The 25,832-nt window shown below is 39.6% G+C and overlaps 1 protein-coding gene across 1 annotated transcript in view; it reads left to right on the forward strand.

Moving 5' to 3' along the window:
- CTNNA3 (catenin alpha 3) overlaps window positions 1–13,498 on the forward strand; it is a 1,315,594-nt gene extending 1,302,096 nt beyond the window's left edge. Inside the window, exon 18 of the mRNA XM_059662570.1 lies at window positions 4,877–13,498. Coding sequence (XP_059518553.1) covers window positions 4,877–5,164 — 288 coding nt within the window. The 3' untranslated portion in view covers window positions 5,165–13,498. The remainder of the gene's footprint in view (window positions 1–4,876) is intronic.
- Window positions 13,499–25,832: the final 12,334 nt, after the last annotated feature.

A 25,832-nucleotide genomic window follows, 5' to 3' on the forward strand; every position in this document is an offset into this window, starting at 1 on the left:
GGCATTACAAAAATTCTACAACCTTACCAAAGCATTGATTGGGTAGTCAATTTTTAAAGAATGTAGACATTATGTTAATGTTTATGCAATTGTTCCAACTATTGAATATCTGAAAATAAACACACATTGACCGTGGAATATTACTGAGAGGGAGGGCTATATAATGGGTAAGAAGAGCACCAAGTACTTGACCCAGACGTCCTTGATTCAAATTCCAGCTTTCATTTAAGAGCTGTGTTGCCTTGAGCAAGCTACCAAGCACTCTAGTTCGTTTCCTCATCTACGAAATGGAGATAAGAGAAGTCCTTACCTCACTGAGTTACTGTGAGTTCATTTACATCGACAGTGCCAAGATATAGGAAGCACAAGAAGCACACAATTTGTATAAGCTGTTAGTATAGTTGGAGCCACACTCCCCATATTTGCCTTTTGAGTATTGCATTCGTGCAATGTAGAGGTCCCTGGTAGATCTTTAAGTTAGGATAAGTATTGACACTGAGAAGAATATCATGGGATACACTTGGCATCAGTTTACCCAGAAGATTATAGGACAGGGACTACATCTTTCCAGGCAACATCACACTTTTGTCTCCACAGGAGTCCCAGCAGCAGTAGCTGGCATGGCAGTTCACACAAGGGTTGGGAAGCTGTGTTTTCCCTAGATGACAGCCAGGTGCAAGGAGATGAGACTCACATCAATGGGAGTGAAGTTCACTTACACCTGTCATCATGATGCAAACATATCTGATGAATGTCTTGTGTCTGGAATATGGGATATTAGAATAGTACAGTATGAGTATAAGATATTCTGCTGTTCTGACACAATATAGATGAGAAACTTTGAAACTAACAAAAGGAAAAACTAGCATGTCTTTCTCCCCACCCCGCCACCCAGTATTCCTCTTGACAATCCATAATTAAAATAGGGCCCTGGCCAATGTGGCTCAGTTGGTTGGGTGTCATCCTGTGCACCAAAAGGTTGCCAGTTTGATTCCTGGTCAGAACACATGCCCAGGTTGTGGGTTTCATCCCGGGTAGGGGGTGTGCAGGAGGCAGTTGATCAATATTATCCTCCCATTCTCTCCTTTTCCCTTCTTCTCTTTCTAAACATCAATTTTAAAATATCTTTTAAAAATCCATTACAATAGGATTTTGACAGGGTTTTCCAGCAGACATTCTAGCTTGTCAGAGTTGTGGAAGCTTACATCACAGAAATTTAAATGTTGGATTTTGTAAAAAGATACAGATGGTCTATGTATATTAGTCACATGGAGAAAAAGATGGCATTTTATGAGGAAACAGAAAATACCTTGGATTGTTTTTATGCTTCTTTTCTGTACCAAAGGATTGTAGACATATCTCTAAATAACTGAGGCTTATGTCTTAGAGCATGTTTAAAACTGGACAAAACTGTACTGTAGCTTAACGGAAAGCACAGAGTACATATTACAGAAGCGAGATTGCAATAAAATAAGCTTCCTGTATAAAGATAATATTGAGGATGACTCTATCTCTAGATGGTCGTAATTTGGATTGTTTGCAAATACATCTTGCAGTTAGAGTAAGAGCTAACTTACTGAACGTAATCACTTTATATTCATTTAGATCCTCAAAATAAGAATAAAACAACAAAAGAGGCAGAACTTCCCAATTTATGTTTGGACACAGATAATACTGAGAAACTTATTGTGTCATTAATAGACTGACAAGCTCAGGCATTTTGAAACAACACCAGTGTTGTATGAATAAGCATAGGTCACCAACACAGGAAGGGTGGCTGTCTTCCTATTCACTATAGCAGGAGAACAGATCTCTGATTTCTTTAGGATACGAGCCTTTAAATTAGGTCAAAAATCCTCTTTGAAAAATTACTTAATACTTTGGCCCCTTGATGGAATAGGGAGAGGGAAAATGGGAAGCTGTGTATATGTACCTGCATGCATATTTACGTATTAAACTTAAGAGGTTTAAAGCCTTGGAAGCCAATTTCATTTTCCTTTGAAACCTTGATTAAGAACACTTCATGTGGATCAGACAGGAATGTCATCAGATATTAGGAAAAATGGCTCCTTCTATGGTAAACGTTTCAAGTTACATTTGCCTAGAAGAATTTTCAGTTGTTGAACATGAGTTGTAATGAGTTTTTTAAAAAAAATTGGGATCCTGGGTTTTGTAGTCTGGTGACTCTACCGGGCCTTTCAAGTAAATTTACATTCTTGTCCTGCACAGGTTAATTGACTGAATTGTGGAACTCAGAAGAACTTTGTTCAATAAGTTTAACAGAGTCTCTAATATGATGCATTACCCTACTCCAATTTACTATTGATTTCACAGAAATAATTCTGTTGAACCCTCCCTTTGAAGGATTTTTCATGAACGTAAACCTGGATAAAAGGATAAAAGGACATGCATAATTGTTTGCAGACGTGACATTTTGCAGTTATTTTCTGTGAGTAGGTGTGACCCATTGCTTGGGCCTCCAGCAAAATTCCCGACCATTTGCTAGGCTTGCCTGTGCTCACTGCTTGTGTGGCCAGCGATTTGGTAATCGCAGAGAGTCGTGCATCTTAACACACATAGCTCTCAGACCCCTAAGAGCCTCATAGAATGTCTTATAAGCTTTCCTAACGAAATAACGGTATTCTCCTAGCAATTGTCCTAATCTGTCTGCAAAACAGTCTTCATGCTATAGAGTGATACTTCGTCCTGTGGGTGTTTGAGTCACCCAGAGGAGGTTTACTATGGCCATTTTGGATTTCAAAGTAAACTCATTTGTAAAAAGCCAGCATAAAGGATCACAATGCTACTGACAGGGCTTTGTTTATGCTGGGAGGAAAGTAGACAAGGCACAGATTGCGCTTAAACGTCCTCTCTAGACTACGGGTTTTGCACAGCCTTTCTATAGAAAAGTCAAAAGGAAATAAATACAATCCATACATAGCAAAGGTTAATGAGTCAAAAAGAGGATTAGGGGATATATGTTTCGTACGGGAAAGCCATAGCCACTGGTGACATCCTGAACAGCGGAACCTTTTTCTGCGGAAGGCTTTATGCTAATACAGAGCCCTCGGGTAAACCAAGTATTTTCATGTTTGAGAGAGAAATTTACCAAGAATCCTCAACACTATTCATGCCAATTCATCAGTTAGGAAAAACTTTCTTCTTCCTGTAGTGAGATTGGAAACAACCTTAAAATCTAAATGGGTTCTGGGAGGTTTTTAATGAAAATTATTAATTATTAAAGTACCGATTATAGCCTCCAGTTTGCCCATAGAGCAATGTTAATAACAATGTGTGTTATTCTGTTACTCATAGAGCAATGTTAATAACAATGTGTGTTATTCTGTTCAAAGTCCATTGTCTTTTGAGTTGTGAACAGGTGTAGAAGCTGTGTCGTCTGAAGTTCATAGGAGTGCTTCATGAAATCCTGTTTAATGTTTGCCAAACAGTTGTCATTCCTGCCAATGAACAGATTTTACATTTCTGGCTTCAATACACAAAAAGACTTAAAGATGTGTAGTTGTCTAGTATCACTACCTTTCAAATTACAAATTTTGTTACCTTTTCAAGAATTTCAGGCTTGGCATATAATGGAGCTCATTAAATTTTTTTTCCCTAGGAAGCAGCCAGCCAGACCACTGCCCCAGGCACATAACCTCACTTACTACTTCCCTTCTCTCATTTATTCTGTATGTGAGATGAGACTCCGCAGGCTGCAAAGGTAGAGTACTCAGACCAGGCAGCTGCTGATGGATGTTAGGAACTACAGAGTGGGCGTTTGAGTCTCAACCTTGACAGCACACATCACAGAGAGGGGATGCTGAAGGCATATCTTTCGGTCTTAGTTGGTTGCGGATGACAATGTGTCAAACGGAAATTATGGAAGAGGCATTAGTTGTATAAAAATGAACCAACCTGGCTTAGCTGTAAGGTATTTTGCAAGATTCTAAGAGTACCACCCCATTTTCCCCTGAGATTAATTTGTGAACAACTCAGACAACATAGTAATTAAAAATGGAATCATGTGGGGAAAAGGTTTCTTTTAGTGATGTCATTAAGGCAGCTTCATGATTAAGCCATTTTGTCCATCTTCACAAGAAGGGGATTATTCTTAAGCATTTAAAAATAATTAACTATTTAGCAGTCACCCTACTAGGTTCTTTACACATGTTGTTTAAATTTAATAAGCATTTTTTTCCAACTTAATATTTCAGGAAACCAGGATGAAACTGGTTAAATGATTTGCCCAAATGGCAAGCTAGGAATTTAATGACTGAAAAGCTTTGTCTTTCTTTACTATCACTGCATGTACATTGAAAAGTTCTGTGTTTAATATAGAAAATTTTAGGTGAAATTGCTTGGGAAATTTTCATGAAAGTAAGCAGTATTCATTTGTATGTGTGTATGATATTTATCATAAACAATCAATTCCCTGAAAGGAAGACTTCTTAGTTGTTCTTATAAAATTATATGTAATATAGCTCTTATTATGGATAGTCATATGTTATAGAAGGGCCTGGTAATCACCCCTGCAAAAGGGAGAGCCATTAAAAGGAAAGCAATGATCATCTGGACCTTATAATATTATATAGAATTTATAGAACCCATTTCACTAAAAACCAGCAGAAAGAAGTCAATCTAACATATCATCTTAAAAGATAAAATATGGATTTGTGCAGAAGATAAATAAATGCTCAAATATAGATGGATAGATTGATGTAGATAATTACACACACATATCTATATGTAAAATTTGAATGAACTCATTATTTCTAGTATAAAAATAAAGTGCCGCATTTCAGTTTCAATAACAATAAATCTCTCTAAATTCCTGATTGTACTCTTGACTAGTATTTCTTTCTTTTCCCTCCTACAGTTGGACAGCGTCACCTCCCTAATCCAAGCAGCCAAAAATCTAATGAATGCTGTCGTGCAAACAGTGAAAATGTCTTACATTGCCTCAACCAAGATCATCCGAATTCAGAGTCCTACTGGGCCCCGGCACCCAGTTGTGATGTGGAGAATGAAGGCTCCTGCAAAAAAGCCCTTGATTAAAAGAGAGAAGCCAGAAGAAACTTGTGCAGCTATCAGACGAGGCTCCGCAAAGAAAAAAATCCACCCAGTGCAGGTCATGAGTGAATTTAGAGGAAGACAGGTCTACTGAAACCACTATTTTACTCTATGTCTATGTTAAAAAGTCCTGGCTAAACACACTGCTTTAATTTTACACTTGGTTCATACTGTAAATTCATTATCTTTTAGAGTTTAAGCCACAAATAATATAAAACATTAAAGGTGGAACCAATATGAGCACCCTATATTTGGGGCCATGGTATCTCTATATGCCTAATAAGTAATCAATATATGTTTGTTGAATGAATGAAAACTGCAGGTACCATTCAGCTTTTCCCATCACAGAGAATATCTTACATTCACTACCAAATGAACATAGGAGATTCCAATGAGTCTTATTCATTGGTAATAGCTTGATTACATTCACCCTTTTACTTTTAAATTTAAAAATTGACCTGAGCTCTTGACTTGGTTTTCAATTAAAAACTAAAGACCTCATAAAATATTTTCCTATTAAAACTTTCCATACTTGGCCTGATCTGACACGGATGTGTGATCCTTGCTATGGGGTGGGGAATCAATCTCTACATGTCTCTGTCTACTGCCAAATGATTAGGGTGATATCTATCAGAAACTAACCAACCTTGAGCAGTCAAGCTGCATCCTAGATTTTTAAGATCAGCATTGATTATTAATGAAGCAATTTATTAACATTATAAAAGTTACAATGAGTTTTGATGCCACAAATGTGCCTTCTAGGACCCCATTGTGTTTAGCAGTTCTGCATGTTGAGAACTGGGTTTAAGTGAGTCCATCAGAATTTATACGTGGAGGGAGAGTTATTACCCACTTGGCGAAATGGGACATCTAACTACTAGGATATCCCTGAGTGAATTATGCCAACAGAAGTGTTAAGTAGTTCTGCATGACTCTAAAATTTCATTTGTATCAGCTTGCAATTGTAATTAAAAGGAAACAGCCAGTTTGAAAAACCTTTGACATTGAGTAAGATATAACTGTGGAAAATGTATCATTGAACTATGAAGTAGATAGAGTTCATGGCAATGTAGCTGGAGTGATTTTTAATAACACTCTTTTAAATAAAAGTCATTGAGGTCATTTTTTCTAACTGTGCTCCCAGTGCACAGTCTCAATCATTGTGCTCATCCCTAGTTGAGATTGTAATGAACTTCATAATAGTCTGAGTCCAGTGCATTGCTTGTCTCTCTCATGCTTTCGCCTTTGTTCTCTGATGGAGTTGAATTTCAGTTACACTTTTTCTCATGCATAGAGCCACCATTCACAGAATTTTAAACATGGGTTCCCTATCTACTTTATTAATGTGATACTACAATTGTAACTACATTTTGTAAAACATTGCCAATAACATATTATTTCAACAGCCACCTCATCATAGTTTGATAAAGTAAAATTCAAAAATGCAGCACCAATTGATATTAGGACGACTAGTCTGAGTAACTCAAAGAAAAAAAATGGGTAAAAGCATTTATTTAATAGGTTATATTAACTATGAAGAAATAACTTTTATTCTAATGAATTATTTTATTTTTCTAAACTTGAGTTGCCTGGGCTCAGCACATAAACTTCCTAGGAAGTAACACCAATAAGCTCTCCCCTGTTTTGAACTATGCACTGGCCTACAGTAATTATTCTGGACAGAACCCACTCTCTAAAAGAGAAGGCAGTGCAGGAAGGAATTAAGAAGTTAAAAATAATTCTATGTTCTAGAACTACCTTGATAAATGAAGCAAAATAGTTTCTTTTGTTGAAACGTTACCATCACTTTCTACTCTAAGAGTAAACATTACAAGAGTGACATCTATAACACATCCTTTTCTCAGACAGAAGTGCAAATTTATAATTTAGTTAAGAAAATAAATTTTTAAGATATCACCATACTGCTAGGTGCATATCTTAGTTCTTAAAGCCACATGCTCAAGAATCACAACAGTCCCCTTTAGAAAATCTAATGTCCCTTTGATCCTGCCTCAGCTTTCCACAGGTTGGAAGTTAGAATGAGGCATTGGATTCCAAAAGAACAGAAGTAACTTGAAATTACTCAATTACCAAATATCCTCTGTATCTTTAAAATAAACCAACTCCACACAAAATGAGATGTGAACAAGGCCTCCTCTTCAAAGTAGGTAGATTTCCGACTTAGCTCAAAGTAAACAACTTATAATTAAAACTTATTTTGGAAAAAAATAAACTTGGAAAATAGCCCAGGAGTAAAGCCAGCTGTAGTAATCAAAGGTGTAATAAGAACAGGATGCATAGAGCTGAGAAAAGCATCTGTCTGCCTGAGTGAGTTTTTGCAGTTGGGCAACATTTCAAGAGTTAGTCCAATTCAAATCTGCTAATGATATAAGTGCTAATACACAGCAAAAATATTAACAAACCTTTGCATTACAAAGCATAGTTAAATGAATCTAACCAGTATGAATGAATGCATTAGATAGAATGTATTTATATTTAAGCACTTCTTCTCTAGGGGAAAACTTCAATGAGAGTGATACCTTGGTGGCCCATCTATACACCTTTTCAAATCACATCACAAAGATCAGTGCTTCATCCTGTTAATCAAAGCTCACTTTTTTCTTTTAGTGAAATCAATTTATGGAGGAGAACAGGGTTTAGACTACCTACAAGGACAGTTTCCTCCTGGTTAGCCACCAGCATAATTGTCAAACATTAGACTGGAATCAGAATGATAAGTTAGAAAATATCCAAGAAATCATAATCCACTGAAGATTTTTATTATAAAAACTGGAAGGTTTTCATTAAACAGGAAAGGCGAGTCATATGAATTTCCCCCTTTTAATCATCACAAGTGAACATTATTGGATTAAAATATTTGTTTCTTTCTAATACAGTTTCTGGGTTATAACTCAAACGGGTCAGAAAAAAAAAAGATACGTTTTTTTATAGTAATTTGTTATATATTCCCTTCCTGTTTGTCTTATGGCATGAGTGAAAACTATAAATGCATAAGAAAATACAATATTCTTAAATGTGCCTTCTGACTTTTGCACATTGCTTAATTTATTAGTATCAATATAAATAAATGTCTGCCATAAAAATTACTTCTGTTTAAGGGGGAAGGTCCACCATAGCTATACAGAAAGGCTCTTTCTTGCACACTTAATGGCTTCAAAGGAAGTCAGTTTTTAAGTCATACCACAGCAAGATAGTGACTACACAGTTAAGTTCCCAGTTTAGTCCTCACACCCAATAATGAATGCTACTCTAATTCAGTGAAGAGTGGCTGAAAAACCTGCCTAAGAACAGAGGCAAATTTTCAGTGGCCTTCACTTTCAAGGCGGTCCTTTCATCTCACCCATCCCTGTGCTAGGTGTCCTATTAACTGATGATACTTTCCACCAGAATGATACAGGACTGCTCATCCCAGGCAATTACCTCCAATTTATGTCCTTCCCTCTTGGCCCATGCACCGAAAGTATCTCTCATCTCCTTAGGCGTCTATGCTACCTACAAATTGATAAATAATTTCTAATGCTCTAGTTAAAATTATGAATTTTAATTCCCAGCAGCATTATTCCTTTTTTTTTCTATTCCAGAATATATTCTTATTCCTTTTGGTGTGAAAGGTACACTTCCATGCTAGGGATTGTGGTTCCCATGGATACAGATGTCTGTACAATAGTTGCAGAATGGGTGGAATGAGATCTGAGACTTTTCCTTGTGATATTTATCATTCGCTGGTGAACTCATTGCAGAATTGCCAGCTCGTTTTAATATCATTTTTAAGTAATTCTTCAGGTCAGCAAACCAGGCATCAGAATATCAAGTTAAATGAAGTTAAATGAAACCTATTTATTTTGTCAGCTTGTTTTCTCCCAACCAACCTTCCTATTGTATATTTAGGAATCGAATAGCCATTTTTTTGGTTTGGGAAAGACAGAAGTATTTCTGTTTGACTTGATCAGAAAATTAAGGAGCACGTAGTTTAAAGACTATAGACTGCATTATTATATTAATAATAATTTTAAGTAAATGAGGAAAATATGACTTTAGAAATTTATATTTATATACACATACCAAAAGTCAATACTTATTTAATAAGAACCCTATACCATTTCTTTTATCATAATTCCCTGTCCATACCATTATAATATCTTTAGTATTAGTATTTTACACGTTACTACCAAATCCAATAGGCCTGGCTTGTTTGTCTGTTAGGAAAGGAAATATGGATGTTATTAAAATCAAGTGTATGCAACTAAAGATGTCCTTATTAAGGCTGTAATACTATCCTAGACATCTAAGTGAGAGCAAGAAGAATTAAATTTTTAACTTATTTTTGTCATTTTTAACCAATTCACATGAACACAAAATACTTTCTATTATAGCAAAAGAAATAATAGTTTACAGCATTAATGATTTCTCCTAACTAGCAGGATAGGGACTATCATTTAACATTTCAAAAGAAGATAATAAATACTAATTGAGAACACCATTTCCAAATGGAACCCAACCTTACCAGCAACCTGTCTACAGGCAGTAGGTGGTTGGTAGGGCTGGCCGTATGTAGATCCTGGGATGTTTCATGGCTGCGGTCTGCCTTATGCCATCCAATAGTCCCCTTTGGTTTATGTGAACAAACAAGGATTGACTTTCAAAATTCATTTAACACATTGTAGAAAAAGCAGTAAAGACTGAGCATTTCTAAAGAAATACGGGTAAGAAAGTGACAGAGGTGAGGGAGGGTGAAGGAAAGGTAGTTGCCAGGCAGAGCCTAGGAAGGAAGAGTTTTGGTTCCATGAAGACCAGGCAGCCTCCTCCTGAGGAAGAGGGATATGATAGGGTACTTGTCTTTGGTGGTTTGTGTGAAGTCATGTAGGAGGCAGGAGGATGGACTATACAATGGCTGATGATGATTAATATTGTGTGAAAGATGAGAAGTGGAAATTCAGCCAGTTTTCTAAGCTGATAATGGGTGAAATTTTCACCATTGTCAAGAGCTAAGCAGGATAATCACACATTTATATATTTAACAAATATTTGTTGAACAACTAGGATGTCCAGGCACTACTTTGGTTCTTAGGATACACCAATAACAACACAGTGATCCTAGCCCTCCTCTGCTAGCTGTGTGTTAAATGCTTGTACCTTAATAAATTCTCTCAATAACCCTATGGGATAAACATTATTAGCTCCATTCCATATACAAGGAACCTGACGCTTACACGGAATGAGAATTTCGCTCAAAAACTCACTGGCTCTAAAACTGAGTTTGTTGCACTGTAGAGTCTGAGCTTTTGGTCAGCACATCATTTAGCCTTCCTAGAAAAACGAGATTGGATTTTTTTCAGTTGAAAATAAGATACAAATTTCAAATGCTGGCTGGCTGGCTTCCCATGTAATAGCACAAATATCAAAACTTAAAAACATTATTATTAATCCATACCTACACTACTCAAAGCAGATAAAATTTGCTGCATATTTTTACCTCTAATAACTGAATGTCAGATATCAGACATCTGAGTGAATATTTCATCTATGTGATTTGCAGTAAGATGAAAACTCTTTGCCAAATTACTTTTATTCCAGAGGAGAAACATGCAATGAAAATGCCCGTTTTAATCCATCTTTATTACGGATTGATGAAAAAATTTTGTGGATATCATTTCTTTCTTTTTTTACTACTACTGTGTGTTTGTGTGTTTACAGTTATAGATCTCAAAGGAGTGTTGGCCAAGAATTTTCAAAATACACTCGTTTCCTTGCATTCTAAACTGACTCAAACTATAGCAAATAACTGTTTCCTTCTTTATGGAAATGACAAATGTATGCAGTGTGTACCTTACTACAGGTACATACAGTCCTTCACGTTTACATAATCCTTATTCCCAGAGCCAACTGAAGCCAGACTCTTCTTGTCCACATTGCTGGCTATGCTTCTCTATCCCAATCACTTCCTGTTCTTTCTGATAGTTGTCTTCCTTAAACTGAGGTTCCTCAAACTGGGGTTGGCGCTTTCATGTCCTAGCTGTCATGATGGTGCCCGTTCCCAACTGTAAGAAAAGGATTTCCCAACTGTAAGAAAGGTAATTCTCTTCAAAAAAGGCTCCACTTCCTAAAAATCTCTTAAATGTAGAATATACAAAAGCCACATAAATGGTATTTACACAGTGGTCTCTGTGTTTTCATTTCCAAGGAGATATTTTCTAAAATTCTAAAGTTTTCTTCACATTTTCAAGAAAAATGCTTACTTTTTGGTTCTGGGTATCTTGAAGGCATGTAGCATCTCTTTAAAAATGTTAAAGCCCTGTCTCAATAATGAAATCAATAGTTCAAAAGCCTGCCCTGACCGGTTTGGCTCAGTGGCTAGAGCGTTGGCCTGTAGACTAAAGAGTCCCAGGTTTGATTCCGGTCAAGGGCATGTACCTTGGTTGCGGGCACATCCCCAGTAGGGGGTGTGCAGGAGGCAGCTGATCGATGTTTCTCTCTCATTGATGTTTCTAACTCTCTATCCCTCTCCCTTCCTCTCTGTAAAAAAATCAATAAAATATAAAAAAAATAGTTCAAAAGCCTGCAGGTAACTTTTTTTGGCTATTCCAACAGCTATGCACTACACAATCCCAGTTCAACCACAGACATGCCATTTCTGGGAATGACCTGAACCTCTCTGTGGCATTCACTATGAGTCTCACTTAGACTGGTTTTCTTGACCTGGGCGTCAAACACTAAGTTTGTGCTGGACTGGTGATTAATAAAGCAAATGGGCAAGTCTGATGTATTAGTTCCTGCTCTCTGCTAAGCAGAACTTTCCTCCTTCCTGCGGCTTTAAACATAAAATTAACTTTAAAACTGCTGTAGACATAGTGTGCCATTGCTTGCCAAATTATGCCATTATAGCTCTGTATTCTTTGTGCTGGTATACAATATGCCCATAGGGACATAAATATGGGAATTTCAGCAACTGGCTTGCAGGGTTAAGCTGTGCTTCCAACTGGTTTTGAAGTTTTTCCTTGAGTAGTACAGTCCCTCCAAAGAAAATGTCGTTGGGCTTAAATGACAGCTTAATGTTCCCCTCCGTATTCGGAACTTATTCGTATAAGTCCCTAAAAACAGAAGTAGACATGTGTTATGCACAATTTAGTACCTAATACCAGTAGTTGGGACTTCAAACAGAATTTTCTTGGGCAAGTTAGGTATTTGAGGAATTAAAAATTCCAATGGGCCCTGACTGGTTTAGCTCAGTGGACAGAGTGTCGGCCTGCGGACTGAAGGGTCCCAGGTTTGATTCCGGTCAAGGGCATGTACACCCAGTAGGGGGTGTGCAGGAGGCAGCTGATCATGTTTCTCTCCCATTGATGTTTCTAACTTTCCATCCCTCTCTCTCTCTGTACAAAAAATCAATAAAATATATTTTTAAACAATCCCAATGGAAGATTTCCATGTGCCCCTGCTTTCTATTTTGATTATGTTTTAGATCCATAGTGACTTGGCAAAAATAAAAATTAAAAATCATTTTATTTGATGTACTTTTATAAGCCACAATTGTGACAGACTTTGTGACATTTCTGCAGCCAATAAGTATGTTATAATTCAGGATGAAGACAGACTTAAACTTAAGACTGAGATTAAAAGTAAGCAACTGATAAGAGTCATGCTTATTGCAGCAATATCCCGAGAGCTTAAGTTGAGTGGCATTTGAAACCTTCCAGACTACCATGCTTTGTATGGGGCATCTGCTGTGCAGAAGGCAGAGCGGGACTGAGTGAAGGCACTAGTGGGGCCCAGTACTGTAACAGCCAATTCAAAGCAGTTTCATGGCTTGGCTATGGATAAATGTTGGCAAAAGCACTTGTGGATCTTTCTGGTCCATATTTATCCTTAAAGTTAATTTCACCAATTAATTGTCCTAACTGGTTTAGCTCAGTGGATAGAGCATTGGCCAGCAGACTGAAGGGTCCTGGGTTTGATTCTGGTCAAGGGCATGTACCTGGGTTGTGGGCTCTATCCCCAGTAGGGGGCGTACAGAAGGCAGCTAATCAATATTTCTCTCTCATTCATGTTTCTAATTCTCTATCCCTCTCCCTTCCTCTCTGTAAAAATCAATAAAATATATTTTTAAAAAGAAAAATGAACTATTTATCCAGGAATAGAAAAAGTTTTTTAGTACCTTCATGACTGACTTAGAAGCCCAAATACTCCTTGAGATTCTGCATGCCTTTTGTGTTTAACCGAATTAATAAGAATTTTTTCATTGTAATCACAATTGATTTATTTCACATATGTAACACTGGTTTTGTTCTGAAGTTCATTATTTGAAACAATATTTTATTCCAAGTCATGTCACTCTGTAGTTTATTAATACTTTACTCAACTGATAAACCATGTATGTTAAAGCAATAAAAATAAAAGGATTGGTTATGCATGTGGTCATGTGGTAATTATCTTTGATGGTATGTGTCTTAGATGGGGCAAAAAAAAAAAAGGAGATTAATGAATTGCTCAGTAGTCTAACCATGTGCTTCTCAGTATGACTTCATCCCCAGTCCCACACTCCTTCAGTGACAGATATTACAACTCACAGCGGGTACTTTTTGAAACAACTGCATGTCCAAGTAGCATGAACCACATTGGACAGAATTAAATTAGTTTAAATGAACATTTTGAGGGTCCAATATGGGCATTAACTCTGACTTTAATAGTCATGTCTATGTATTTGAAGAATTATTATTTAGCATAGGCCTTTATGAATAGTCATTGAAAATAATGAGATATCCGAGGCTATCTGAACATACACTCCATAGTGAGCATAGCATATCATTGGCTCTACCAATGTTCCTGCAACTGACTATTGACTATTGTGAAGTTCTGAACACTCATCCGTGGCTTCCTCACCTGTACATAGGCGACCATGCTTTCTCAGTGTGAAGCCCGAGGGCACAATCTCTGGATCCTCTTCCGAGGTTTGCACACTGCTGCTGTCTGTTCTGAGGCATCATTTTCTCCCTTCCAGACTCCTATTGCTTCAGAACACTTATTGCTGCAGCTCAGTATGTTTCTGTATTTTCTCAAAATGCAGTCTGAAAGTATAGTCTTTATCGTCTAATTCCTATGAAACACCATGCTTCCTCTCGTTCTGTTCTGCCAGACGCCAGCCGTGCGTGTCTTTGTTCATAAAAAAGCCAGCGTGGGGTTGCCTTTCTGTGTCAGTCTCTCCCAGGCTCCAGGAGCCTGGATTTGCTCTGGCATTCTCTCCGCCCTGATCTGTTCATAGCGCTGGTCTGGGGGCGGAAGTGGAACGGAAAGCACTCTTGGCAGGCAGTCTGTGCCTGCCTGGAGCCTGAGCTGACGCCCTGACAGTTCCCGGGCAACACCATTAAACATCCCATCCAGGAGCTGTACCGCAGGGGTGTGCATCCAGCCACCTAGCGTCAAATACCTTGCGAGGGAAAAGCTGCTCTCCGTGGTTGACAAGTAACTCTGGCTTTCTACCCTGTCTGAATCTCTTGTTTTCAAAGAGAAGGGGTAGCTCCCTTGAGGTATGGACCCAGAGAATGGAGTTCTCTGGAAAGCAATGGGGAGTGTCAAACCCCAGGGGGAAGGCAAGGGCAGGGTGTGGGTAGAACGGCTCATACCCAGGTTTATCCAGAACGGCCCTTTGTCCCTGAGGACATGGGTGTGTTACTCTGAGCTCCACAGGGAGGTGGAAGGAATCTCCACTCCTGCCACTTTCCTGCCTCTTACCACGTCCTCTAGCTCTTGGTGGTGACAGAGTGTTAGGTGTGCAGATGAAGTCCACCCTCCACGTTTATAACAGTGAAGAAAACAGTTTGCTAACAGTTAATGGAGCACCACTAAGGTCAAAGCCAACGGACAGACATGAGCTGTCCCCCTCCTTGATGATGTGGGCAGAGGACTAACAGAGAGGTGGTGTTCCTCTTCATTTTACTTCAGAGGAAGCCTCAGTGACAGGGCTGGGGTTCCACTGGGTTCTGGGAGGTCTCCGCCATTCCAGTAAATGCTCAGAACATTCCCCAGGCACTGGCCTGGTTCATTGTGTGGCAGTCACTCTGAGGCTTACTGCTCTGAAGGCTCAATTAGGAAGGCCTGAGTGTTGTACCAGGCGCCAATGCCAGAGAAATGTTTGAGCTCCTTAGCTCCATTATACTCTATAATCTTTTGAGCAATGATCATATAATATTCACTTTTGTATCTCTATCCCTAGCACAGTGACTGGCAGAGAAGTAGCTCAACTGATATTTTTGGAAAGAATGAGCAAATTCATCAGTTGTTTGTTTTTTTTCCAAATGAATGAATGAATGCAGAATGAATGAATGCAGAATGAATGAATGAATGAATGAATGAATAAATGAATGTGATTCTGGCCCTCTCCAAATTATCTAACTGGAAATTCTGAGAGCATGGTAATTCTAAAGTGTATAGAGACAGTAACGAATGTCAGGAATAGAACTTGAAAACTCCTTACTTTTCCTGCCACGTTTTGCTAACTGTCATCAGTGGATTACATCAATGAAAGTCACTGATGAGGAAATGCAAACAGGTGTTTTCACTCATTTGTTTATGCAAAAGTCAAAAATAGTTCTTGAGGGACAGTTTTATGCAAAGTTGCAATGGGTGATATAAAGAAGTGTGAATGTTTTGTAACCAAGAGTTGAGCTTATGAAGTTAATTAAAGTGAATAGCAGAGGAAGAGAAATTGAAATGCAGCTCAAGACAATCTCACCCTGGGGGCAAGGAAACAGTGCAAGTTTCAGGGGTGCTTGTGTCGAGGTTCTCAGGAGAGTATGGCTTAGCAGACTGGAGAAAGATGACATTCTGGAGGGAAAGACATGATTGAAGGCACAAAGTTAGGAATGAGTAGGTCATAGGAAGGAGGTGACTGGCTGGAGTGCAGTGTGCTGAATGGCCATGGTAGGACAGCAGCTCAGAAAGACAAGGATGGAACTGTTAGATCATAGAAGATCTCAATGTCAGGATAAGGTCTACGGCTTTACTTTGTAAATCCGGACAATATTGATGTCTCCTAGGAAGCAAGTTCTCTAATACAAGCGGAGTTATCAGATGACTAATTAGTGAAATGCAGGACGCATAGGATATTCAGAGTGAGGTAAGCCATTAGCAAAAACCAGTTGTAATTATCTTGTATGACATAAACAATTGCTTCTGTGAAATTATTGGGTTAAGGATTAAAAACACATTTTCAAAATAAACTAGCAAGCATCAAACAGACAGTAATGATTGTTAACCCTAAGCAACTGATTGTATAGGAAAGATTAAGTGCCCACTACACTCCATCACATTAAGAATAACCAACTATTTAAAAAAATAATCATATATTCCCTTATGAATGATGAATATTTAAATACAAATAATATTTATTGAGCATTTACTAAGTGCTTAGCTTTGTGCTAAACATGCTAGTTGCATTATTGCATTGTCTACTCACTGTTGTACAGTAGATAGTCTATCTTACTTCCACTTTACAGATAAGACTATTTTAAGTAACTTAACCATGGTCACCATACCAGTGAGTGGCAGATCTGCAATTTGAGCCCAGGAAGTCTGAAATTAGTCTCTACTCTCTTTAATGGAATTATTTTTTATTTTTCACCATCTATTCATATGGAAACCTTTTCACCAAATACCTGAACATTTTCTGTTTCCTTTGTGATATGATCAGGCCTATGTCTGTTAGTATAAACATTAACCTCTTTTAGTATTCTGATCAACTTTGGTCCTAGTGATATTCTCTTACAAGAGGTAGAGAAAGTAGAGCTCCGTCTACCCCTAAGTCACTTAGCTCAATTTTCAAATATCTAGAGTGAGAAAGACTAGCATAGTATTCACCCTACCCTTTCATAAAAACAAGAGACACTATAGCTCTCAGTGTTTCTCCAAATTTCCCTTTGATATACTCCTGACTACAAAGTAAGGCATTCAGAGAATATGAGACATGATCACTGAACAGCAGTCATAAGTCTTAGGTTCTACAACTTTGCATACATTTTGCATGCTGCAATTTAGTATATTCATAATAATTTTAATATAGTATCTACACTAATAAAAGACAAAGATGCTAATTGACCATACCTTTGCTACACCCAAGCCATGCCCACCAGCCAATCAGAACGGCTATATGCAAATTAACCCAACCAAGATGGCGGCCGGCAGCCACGGAGCTGGAGCAAGCAGGAGGCTTGGTTGCCCCGGGGATGGAGGAAGCCAAGCTTCCTGCTTGCCCTGGCTGGCTGTGGCCTCCACAAAAGGCAACAAAGTTTCAATTATAGAAGCTAAATAAATCCCAGATACCTGCTTCCAGACAGCCTCCACTGGGAGCTTGGGTGGCTGGGGGCTGTGGCCAACCTGCAAACAGCCATCAGCCCCTCACCCAGGAAGGCCACACCCTCTAGGGTGAGGGTCCCTGCTGGGGGGCTTGGCCAGCCTGCAAATAGCCATCAGCTCCTCACCCAGGCTGGCCAGGCCGTTTGCAGGCTTGCCAAGGCTCCCAGTGGGGACCCTCACCCCATGATGGTGTGGCCATCTTCAGTGAGGGGCTGATGACTGTTTGCAGGCTGGCCACAGCCCCTTCAGGTTGGGGGTCCCCGCTGGGGTGCCTGGCCAGCCTGAAAACGGCCGTCAGCCCCTCACCCAGGCTGGCCAGGCACCCCAGAAGGACCCCCACTCTGAAGGGGGTGTGGCCAGTCTGAAAACGGCCCTCAGCCCCTCATCCAGGCTGGCCAGGAACCCCAGAAGTACCCCCACCCTGATCCAGGACACCCTTCAGGGCAAACCACCTGGCCCCCACCCATGCACCAGGCCTCTATCCTATATAATAAAAGGGTGATATGCAAATTGACCCTATCAGCAGAGCTACTGGGAATCACTGGTCACTATGACACACACTGACCACCAGGGGCCAGATGCTCAATGCAGGAGCTACCCCCTGGTGGTCACTGTGCTCCCACAGGGGGAGCTCTGCTCAGCCACAAGCCAGGCTGCCGGCTGCCAGTACAGCGGTGGTGGTGGGAGCCTCTCACACCTCCTCAGCAGCACTAAGGATATCCGAATGCAGCTAGGCCTGCTCCCCACTGGCAAGTGGACATCCCCCGAGGGCTCCCGGGCTGCCAGAGGGATGTCTGACTGCCAGCTTAGGCCCAATCTCCTAGGGAGCGGGCCTAAGCCAGGAGGTGGTCATTCCCCAAGGGGTCCCAGACTGCAAGAGGGCACAGCCTGGGCTGAGGGACCCTCCCAAGTGCACAAATTTTTGTGCACCGGCCTCTAGTACTTTATAATAATAAAAGTATAATATGCAAATCAACTGAACGACGGAACAGCAGAATGACTGTCTGGACGACGTTCCGGACGACCATGCTATAGCACCACTGGTGCCAGGCCAGCCAAGGCATATGCAGTGCAATTCGTTGGCTGGACGCCGCCATCGCCCCATGATAGCCCTGCAGAGGGAGGCCCAGGCTCGGCGATCAAAGGAGGGGGGCACTCCACGATCGCCTCAAAGTGAGAGGCCCAGGCCACCCTCTGCTGGGCGATCAAAGGAGGGGGGCACTCCACCATCGCCTCAAAGTGAGAGGCCCAGGCCAACCTCTGCGCACAATCGATTGCTGAGCCCCGGCCGGGTGGGTGGGGCCTCCCTCTGCTGGGCAATCGATCATGGAGCCCCACGATCAATTTCCCCAAAGAGGGAGGTCCCGCTGGCAGCCACCTGGCTGGTGTCACTGCCACAGGTGGGCGGGGCCTCCCTCTGCGGGACAGTCAATCTGGAGGCCCGGTGCTTGATCGCCCTGCAGAGAGAGGCAAGGCCAGCTGAGTGATCATACCCCAGGCCTGTCGCCCACAGAGGGAGGCAAATGGTGGTGGGGAGGAGGCAGTGCTGCACAGATGGCAAGCAATGGCAGCAGCAGGGGTGGGGCCAGCTGCCAGGGGAAGGAAAGCCCCGATAGGCCCTGATCACCAGCCAGGCCTAGGGACCCTACCCAAGGGTTCCCGGATTGCAAGAGGGCACAGACTGGGCCAAGAGACACCATCCCCCATGCTTGAATTTCGTGCACCAGGCCTCTAGTTTTACTATAAAGGCAATTTCATATGTTCCTGTCAAGTAGTTATGGTCAAGTGGCACAATGTTTATCCTGTGTCTTCATATACCCTCTGAGACTTACTTGGATGACTTATTTCAGCAATGCAAAAGCAGCACAGATATGGAATTCTCACTGGGTGGCAAGATGGCACCATGGCCATCTTGAGTATAAGCTCTGGCATCACCCTGCCGGTTTGCATGCTGGCTCAACCATTATTAGCACCAGCCTTCTTAGGCAAGTTGCTAAACCTCTCATTATCTCACAATCCTCATTTATAAAAATAGAGGTGATATTCTAGAGCTCAATTAACAAAATAATGATGTGTTTTACAATCAGTGCCTCTCAGATTCAATGAATTATGATATAACCCACCACATGGAGAACTGAATGAGTTAAATCTATGTCAAGTACTTTAAATGATGTCTGGCACAAGGTAAACACTATGAAATTTAACCATTGCTATTATATGTACAAATTTATGAGTTTCAAGAATGAAACACAGGAAATGGACTTCTGAAAGTCCCCTTAGAGGGGGAACAAGGAGCGAGAAATACCTGGAGCAGGAGAGCATGAGTATGTCAGGGAATGACAAGGGGTAGCCAATTTATATATTAATGCAGTCAACAGATATTGAAGACCTGTGGGTTGGATATTCTTCCAGGTAAAAACAATCTTTCCTCTTAAGTGACTTAGAGACTAGCAGAAGAAGTAGGAGTTAATTAAATAATGTGACTAAAAGTACCAATTTGTATGCCTGATAACTCCCACAAAGGAGAAGTATACAGATGCCATGAGCCTAAAATTAGACGCTTTGGGCTAGTTCAGTGATGGCGAACCTATGACACGTGTGTCAGAGGTGACACGTAAATTCATTTCTTTGGTTGATTTTTTATTTGTTAAATGGCATTTAAATATATAAAATAAATATCAAAAATATGTCCTTGTTTTACTATGGTTGCAAATATCAAAAAATTTCTATATGTGACATGTACCAGAGTTAAGTTAGGGTTTTTCAAAATGCTGACATGCCGAGCTCAAAAGGTTCGCCATCACTGGCCTAGTTAGAGAAATCCAGGAAGGCTTCTCTGAGGCAGCGAGGCTTAAGCTGAGATCAGAAGAATGAGTAGGAGTTTACCTGGTGAAGTGGGATGGAAAGAGAGTTGGAAGCAGAGTGCCAAGCTCCTTTGGGAGGGGGAGCCCAGCACACACACTGCTCAAGCAGATGAGAGAGTGTAGGTCAGCTGGAGGAAGGGGAAGTCAGAAGAGTGGCCAGGCACCAATTGGCCAAGGTGGGAAACAAAATAAAAGAACAAGACAAATCATGCTCTTGGAATTCCCCAAAGGCAAGCAAGGTAAGAGGCAGCCTGCCTCTCTGTGCCTCCACAAGGAAGCCCCACCATTGCTCAGAGTCCTTCTTCTACCCCATGTTGCTCCTCCCTCATGAAAGGATCTGAAACCAAGATTACTACATCCAGCAAAGCTATCATTCAAAGTATATGATGAAAAAAAGAGTTTCCCAGAACAAAAAAATAAAAGGCTAAAGGAATTTATCATCACCAAGCCAGCACTGCAAGAAATGCTAAAAGGACTGCTGTAATGAGAAGAAGGAATATATATAGAGAGAAACAAAGACATACAGAATTAAAATGACACTAATAAGTAATAGCCTATCAATAGTAACCTTTAATGTAAATGGATTAAATGCTCCAATCAAAAGAAATAGGTTAGCTGAATGAATACAAAAACATGACCCAATTATATGCTGTCTACAACAGACCTACCTCAAAACAAAAGACTCACACAGGATGAGAGTAAAACGATGGGAAAAAAAAAAAAATTCCAGCTCTAGTTGGTTTGGCTCAGTGGAGAGAGTGTCGGCCTGTGGACTGAAGGGTCCCTGGTTTGATTCCTGTCAAGGGCACATATCCAGGTTGCAGGCTTGATCCCCAGAAGGGGGCGTGCAAGAGGCAGCCGATCAATGATTTTCTCTCATCATTGATATTTCTATCTTTCTCTCCCACTCCCTTCCTCTCTGAAATCAATAAAAATACGTTTTTTTAAAAAAATTCCATTCAAATGGAAACAAATGAGAAAAGCTGAGGTAGCAATATTTATATCTGAAAAAATAGACTTCAAAATGAAGGCCATCACAAGGGATATTAAAGGTCACTACATAATAAAAAAGGGATCAATGCAACAAGAGGATATAACCCTGGTAAACACATATGCACCCAATATAGAAGCAACCATACACACACACACACCTTCTAGAGAACTTTCAGGGAGAGGTGGACAACAATACAGACATAGTAGGAGACTGAAACAAAAGCCCTGGTCTTCTAACACTCCACTGACTTCACTGGATCGATCTTCCAGACAAAAACTTAACAAGGAAACAGTGACTCTAAATGACACACTGGCTCATATAGACAGACCACATGTTAGGACACAGGACACACAAAAAATGTCTCTATATGTTCAAAAAGATTGAAATTATATCAAAGCATCTTTTCAGATCACAATGGAATGAAATTAGAAATCAACTACAGTAAAAACACTCAAAAACATTCAAACACATGGAGGCTAAATAGCATTAACCAATGAATGGGTTACAATGTGATCAAGAAAGAAAGAAAAAGCTTCCTGGAAACAAATGAAAATGAACACACAACTACTGAAAATCTATGGGACAGAGTGAAAAGCAGTCCTGAGGGCCTACCTCAAGAAAAAAACAAGAAAAATTAATAATAAACTATTTAAACCTACAACTTAAAGACTTAGAAAGAGAATAAGAAAAACTCAGAGTAAGTAGAAGGAAGGAAATAATAAAGATTAAAGCAAAAATAAATGACATAGAGGCTAAAAAAACACAACACACACACACACAGAAATCAATGAAAGCAAGAGCTGGTTCTTTGAAAAGATAAACAAGATTTATGAACCCTTAGCCTGACTCATCAAGAAACAAAGAGAGAAGACACAAATATATAAAACCAGAAACAAAGAGGTGAAGTAACAACTGACCCCACAGAAATACAAATGATTGTAAGAAAGTACTACGAACAACTATATGCCAACAAGCTGGACAATGTGGAGGAAATGGAAAAAATTCCTAGAAAAATACAAATCCAAAACTGAATCAGAAAACCTGAATAGGCTGATAACAACTGATGAAAAAAAAAAAAAAAAAAAGTCAGTAATCAAAAAACTCCCAGCAAACAAAAGCCCTGGTCTGGAAGGCTTCACAGGGAAGTTTTACCAAACATTCAAAGAACAACTAACACTTATCCTCCTCAAACTATTCCAAAAATTCCAAGAGGAAGGAACACTTACAAAACACTTTTTATGAGGCCAGCATTATCTTAATACCAAAACCAGATAAAGACACTACAAAGAAAGGGAATTATAGGCCAATATCCCTGATGAACATAGATGCTAAAAACCTAAAAAAAAAAAATAAAAATTAGCAAATAGGATCCAGCAACATATTAAAAAGATCATACACCATGACCAAGTGGGATTCATTCCAGGGATGCAAGGCTAGTACAAATGTTGATAAACATGATACATCATATAAACAAATTGAAAGACAAAAACCACATGAGCATATCAATAGACTCAGAAAAAGCATTCCACAAAATCCAACACTCATTTTTTATAAAAACTCTTAGCAAAGTGGGAATAGAGAGATCATATCTCAACATAATAAAGGTCATATAGACAAACCTACAGTCAACATCATACTCAATGGTTAAAAACTAAAACCATTTCTCCTAAGAACAGGAACAAGACTGAGATGTCAACTTTCATCACTCTTACTCAACATAGTACTGGAAGTACTAGCCACAGTGATCAAATAAGAAGAAGAAATAAAAGGTATCCTAATTGGAAAGGAGGAGGTAAAACACAATATCATCTCATTATTTGCAGATGACATGGTATTGTATATAGAAAACCCTAAAGATTCCACAGAAAAACTAGTAGGTTTAATAAAGGAATTTGGCAATGTAGCAGAATACAAAATTAACACCCCAAAACCAATAGTATTTTTATACATCAACAATGAATTCTCAGAAAGAGAACTAAACAAAAAATCCCATTTACCATTGCAACAAAAAATTAAGATACTTAGGAATAAATTTAACCAAGGAGGTAAAAGACTTGTACTCAGGAAACTATAGGACATTGAAAAAAGAGATAGAGGAAGATATAGACAAGTGAAAGATAATACCATGTTCATGGATTGTTGGAATTAAAATCATTACAATGTCCATACTAGCCAAAGCAATCTACAGATTCAATGCAATCCCTATTAAACTCTCAATGGCTTATTTCACAGATCTAGAGCAGATACTCCAAAAATTTATATGCAACCAAAAAAAGACCCTGAATAGCCGCAGCAATCTTGAGAAAGAAGAACAAAGATGGAGGGATCACAAGACCACATATCAAGTTATACTACAAAGCCATTGTAATCAAAACAGCTTGGTACTGGTACAAGGACAGGCCTATAGATCAATGGAACAAAACAGAGGCCCCAGAAATTGACCCAAGCCATTATGCTCAATTATATTTGACAAAGGAGGCAAGAACATATAGTGGAGACAAGATAGTCTTTTCAATAAGTGGTGTTGGGAAAATTGGACAAACATATGCAAATAAAGAAAAAAGAAAGAAAAAGAAACGAATCCATCAACTCAAAATGCATAAAAGACTTAAATGTAAATCATGAAACCTTAAAAATCCTAGAAGGTATAGGCAGCAAAATCTCAGACATTTCTCATAAAAATATGTATACAGCTACATCTCCTAGGCAAAGGAAACTAAGGAGAAAATAAATGGTACTACATCAAAATAAGAAAGCTTCTGCACAGCAAAGGAGACCATCAACAAAATGAAAAGGGAGCCCACTGAATGGGAGAACATATTTGCCAATGATACATTTGATATAGGGTTAATATACAAAATATATAAAGAACTTGCACAATTTAAAAGGAAGATAACCAATCCAATTAAAAAGCGGGCAAAGGACCTGAATAGTCATTTCTCCATAGCAGACATATAGATTGCCAAGAGACATATGAAAAAATGCTCAAAGTCACTGATCATCAGAGAGATGCAAATTAAAATGAAAGAGGGTATCACTTCACACCTGTCAGAATGGCTACCATCAACAAATCAACAATTGACAAATGCTGGCGAGGATGTGGAGAAAAGGGAACCCTAGTACACTGCTGGTGGGAATACAGACTGGAAAACTATGGAGTTTCCTCAAAAATACAGAACCTCCATTTGACCCAGTGATCCCACTTCTAGGAATATATCCTAAGAGACTTGAAAAACCAATCAGAACAGTGCAATTTACAATAGCTAAGATCTGGAAACAGGCCAAGTGCCCATCAGCAGATGAGTGGATAAAAAAGCTGTGGTACATTTACACCATGGAACACTATGCAACAGTAAAAAAGAAAGATATCCTACTCTTTGAGACAGCATGGGGCGATCTGGAGTGTATTGTGCTAAGTGAAATAAGAGAAAGACAAGTATCATATGCTCTCACTCATATGTTGAATCTAATGAATAAAATAGATCCACAGACAGAAAAGCACAGAACAGACTATGGAATCTCAGAGGGAAGGTGGGTCAGTGGGAAGAGATCAACCAAAGAACTTGTATACATATATGCATAACCCATGGACACAGGGGACAGGGATGGGTTAGAAGGGGCCAATGGGAGGTGGGGGCGGGATGGGGGCATATGTAATACTTTCAAATATAAAGATCGAATTAAAACACACACACACACACACACACTGCCCTGACCAGTTTGGCTCGGTGGATAGAGTGTCGGCCTGCAGACTGAAGGGTCCTGGGTTAGATTCCGGGCAGGGGCATGTATCTTGGTTGCGGGCGCATCCCCAGTGGGGGTTGTGCAGGAGGCGGCTGATCGATGCTTCTCTCTCATCGATGTTTCTGGCTCTCTCTCCCTCTCCCTTCCTCTGTGTAAAAAAATCAATAAAATATATTTCAAAAAAAACACAACACACACACACACACACACACACACACACACACACACACACAAAAATACTTTACTTTGAAGTTTCTTTACCTCTCTCAGCCTTCAAAATATTGAAGGGTGCTAGGGCCTTCTTCTGTACTAGGCTTTGGCTTAAGGGAATGTTATGACTGGTCTGATCTTCTATCCAGACCACTAAAACTTTCTCAATATCAGCAATAAGACTGTTTCACTTTCTTATGATTCATGGGTTCACTGGAGAAGCACTTTGAATTTCCCTCAAGCACTTTTCCTTTGCATTCACAACTTGGCTAACAGTTTGGCACAAGAGGCCTCGCTTTTGGCCTATCTTGGCTTTCGACATGCCTTCCTCACCGAGCATAATTTTGATTTAAAGTGAGAAACATGAAAGTCTTCCTTTCACTTGAACACTTAGAGGAATAGGGAGTGCTGAGGAGAGGGAGAGAGATGGAGGAATGGTCATTTGGGGAGCACTCAGAACACACACATTTATAGATTAAGTTTGCTATCTTATATGGGCACTGCTCGTGGTGTTCCAAAACAATTACAATAGTTAACATCAGTGATCACTGGTCATAGATCACCATAACAAATATAATGATAAA

This window comes from Myotis daubentonii, chromosome 13 (genome assembly GCF_963259705.1).
Source record: "Myotis daubentonii chromosome 13, mMyoDau2.1, whole genome shotgun sequence".
NCBI lineage: Eukaryota > Metazoa > Chordata > Mammalia > Chiroptera > Vespertilionidae > Myotis > Myotis daubentonii.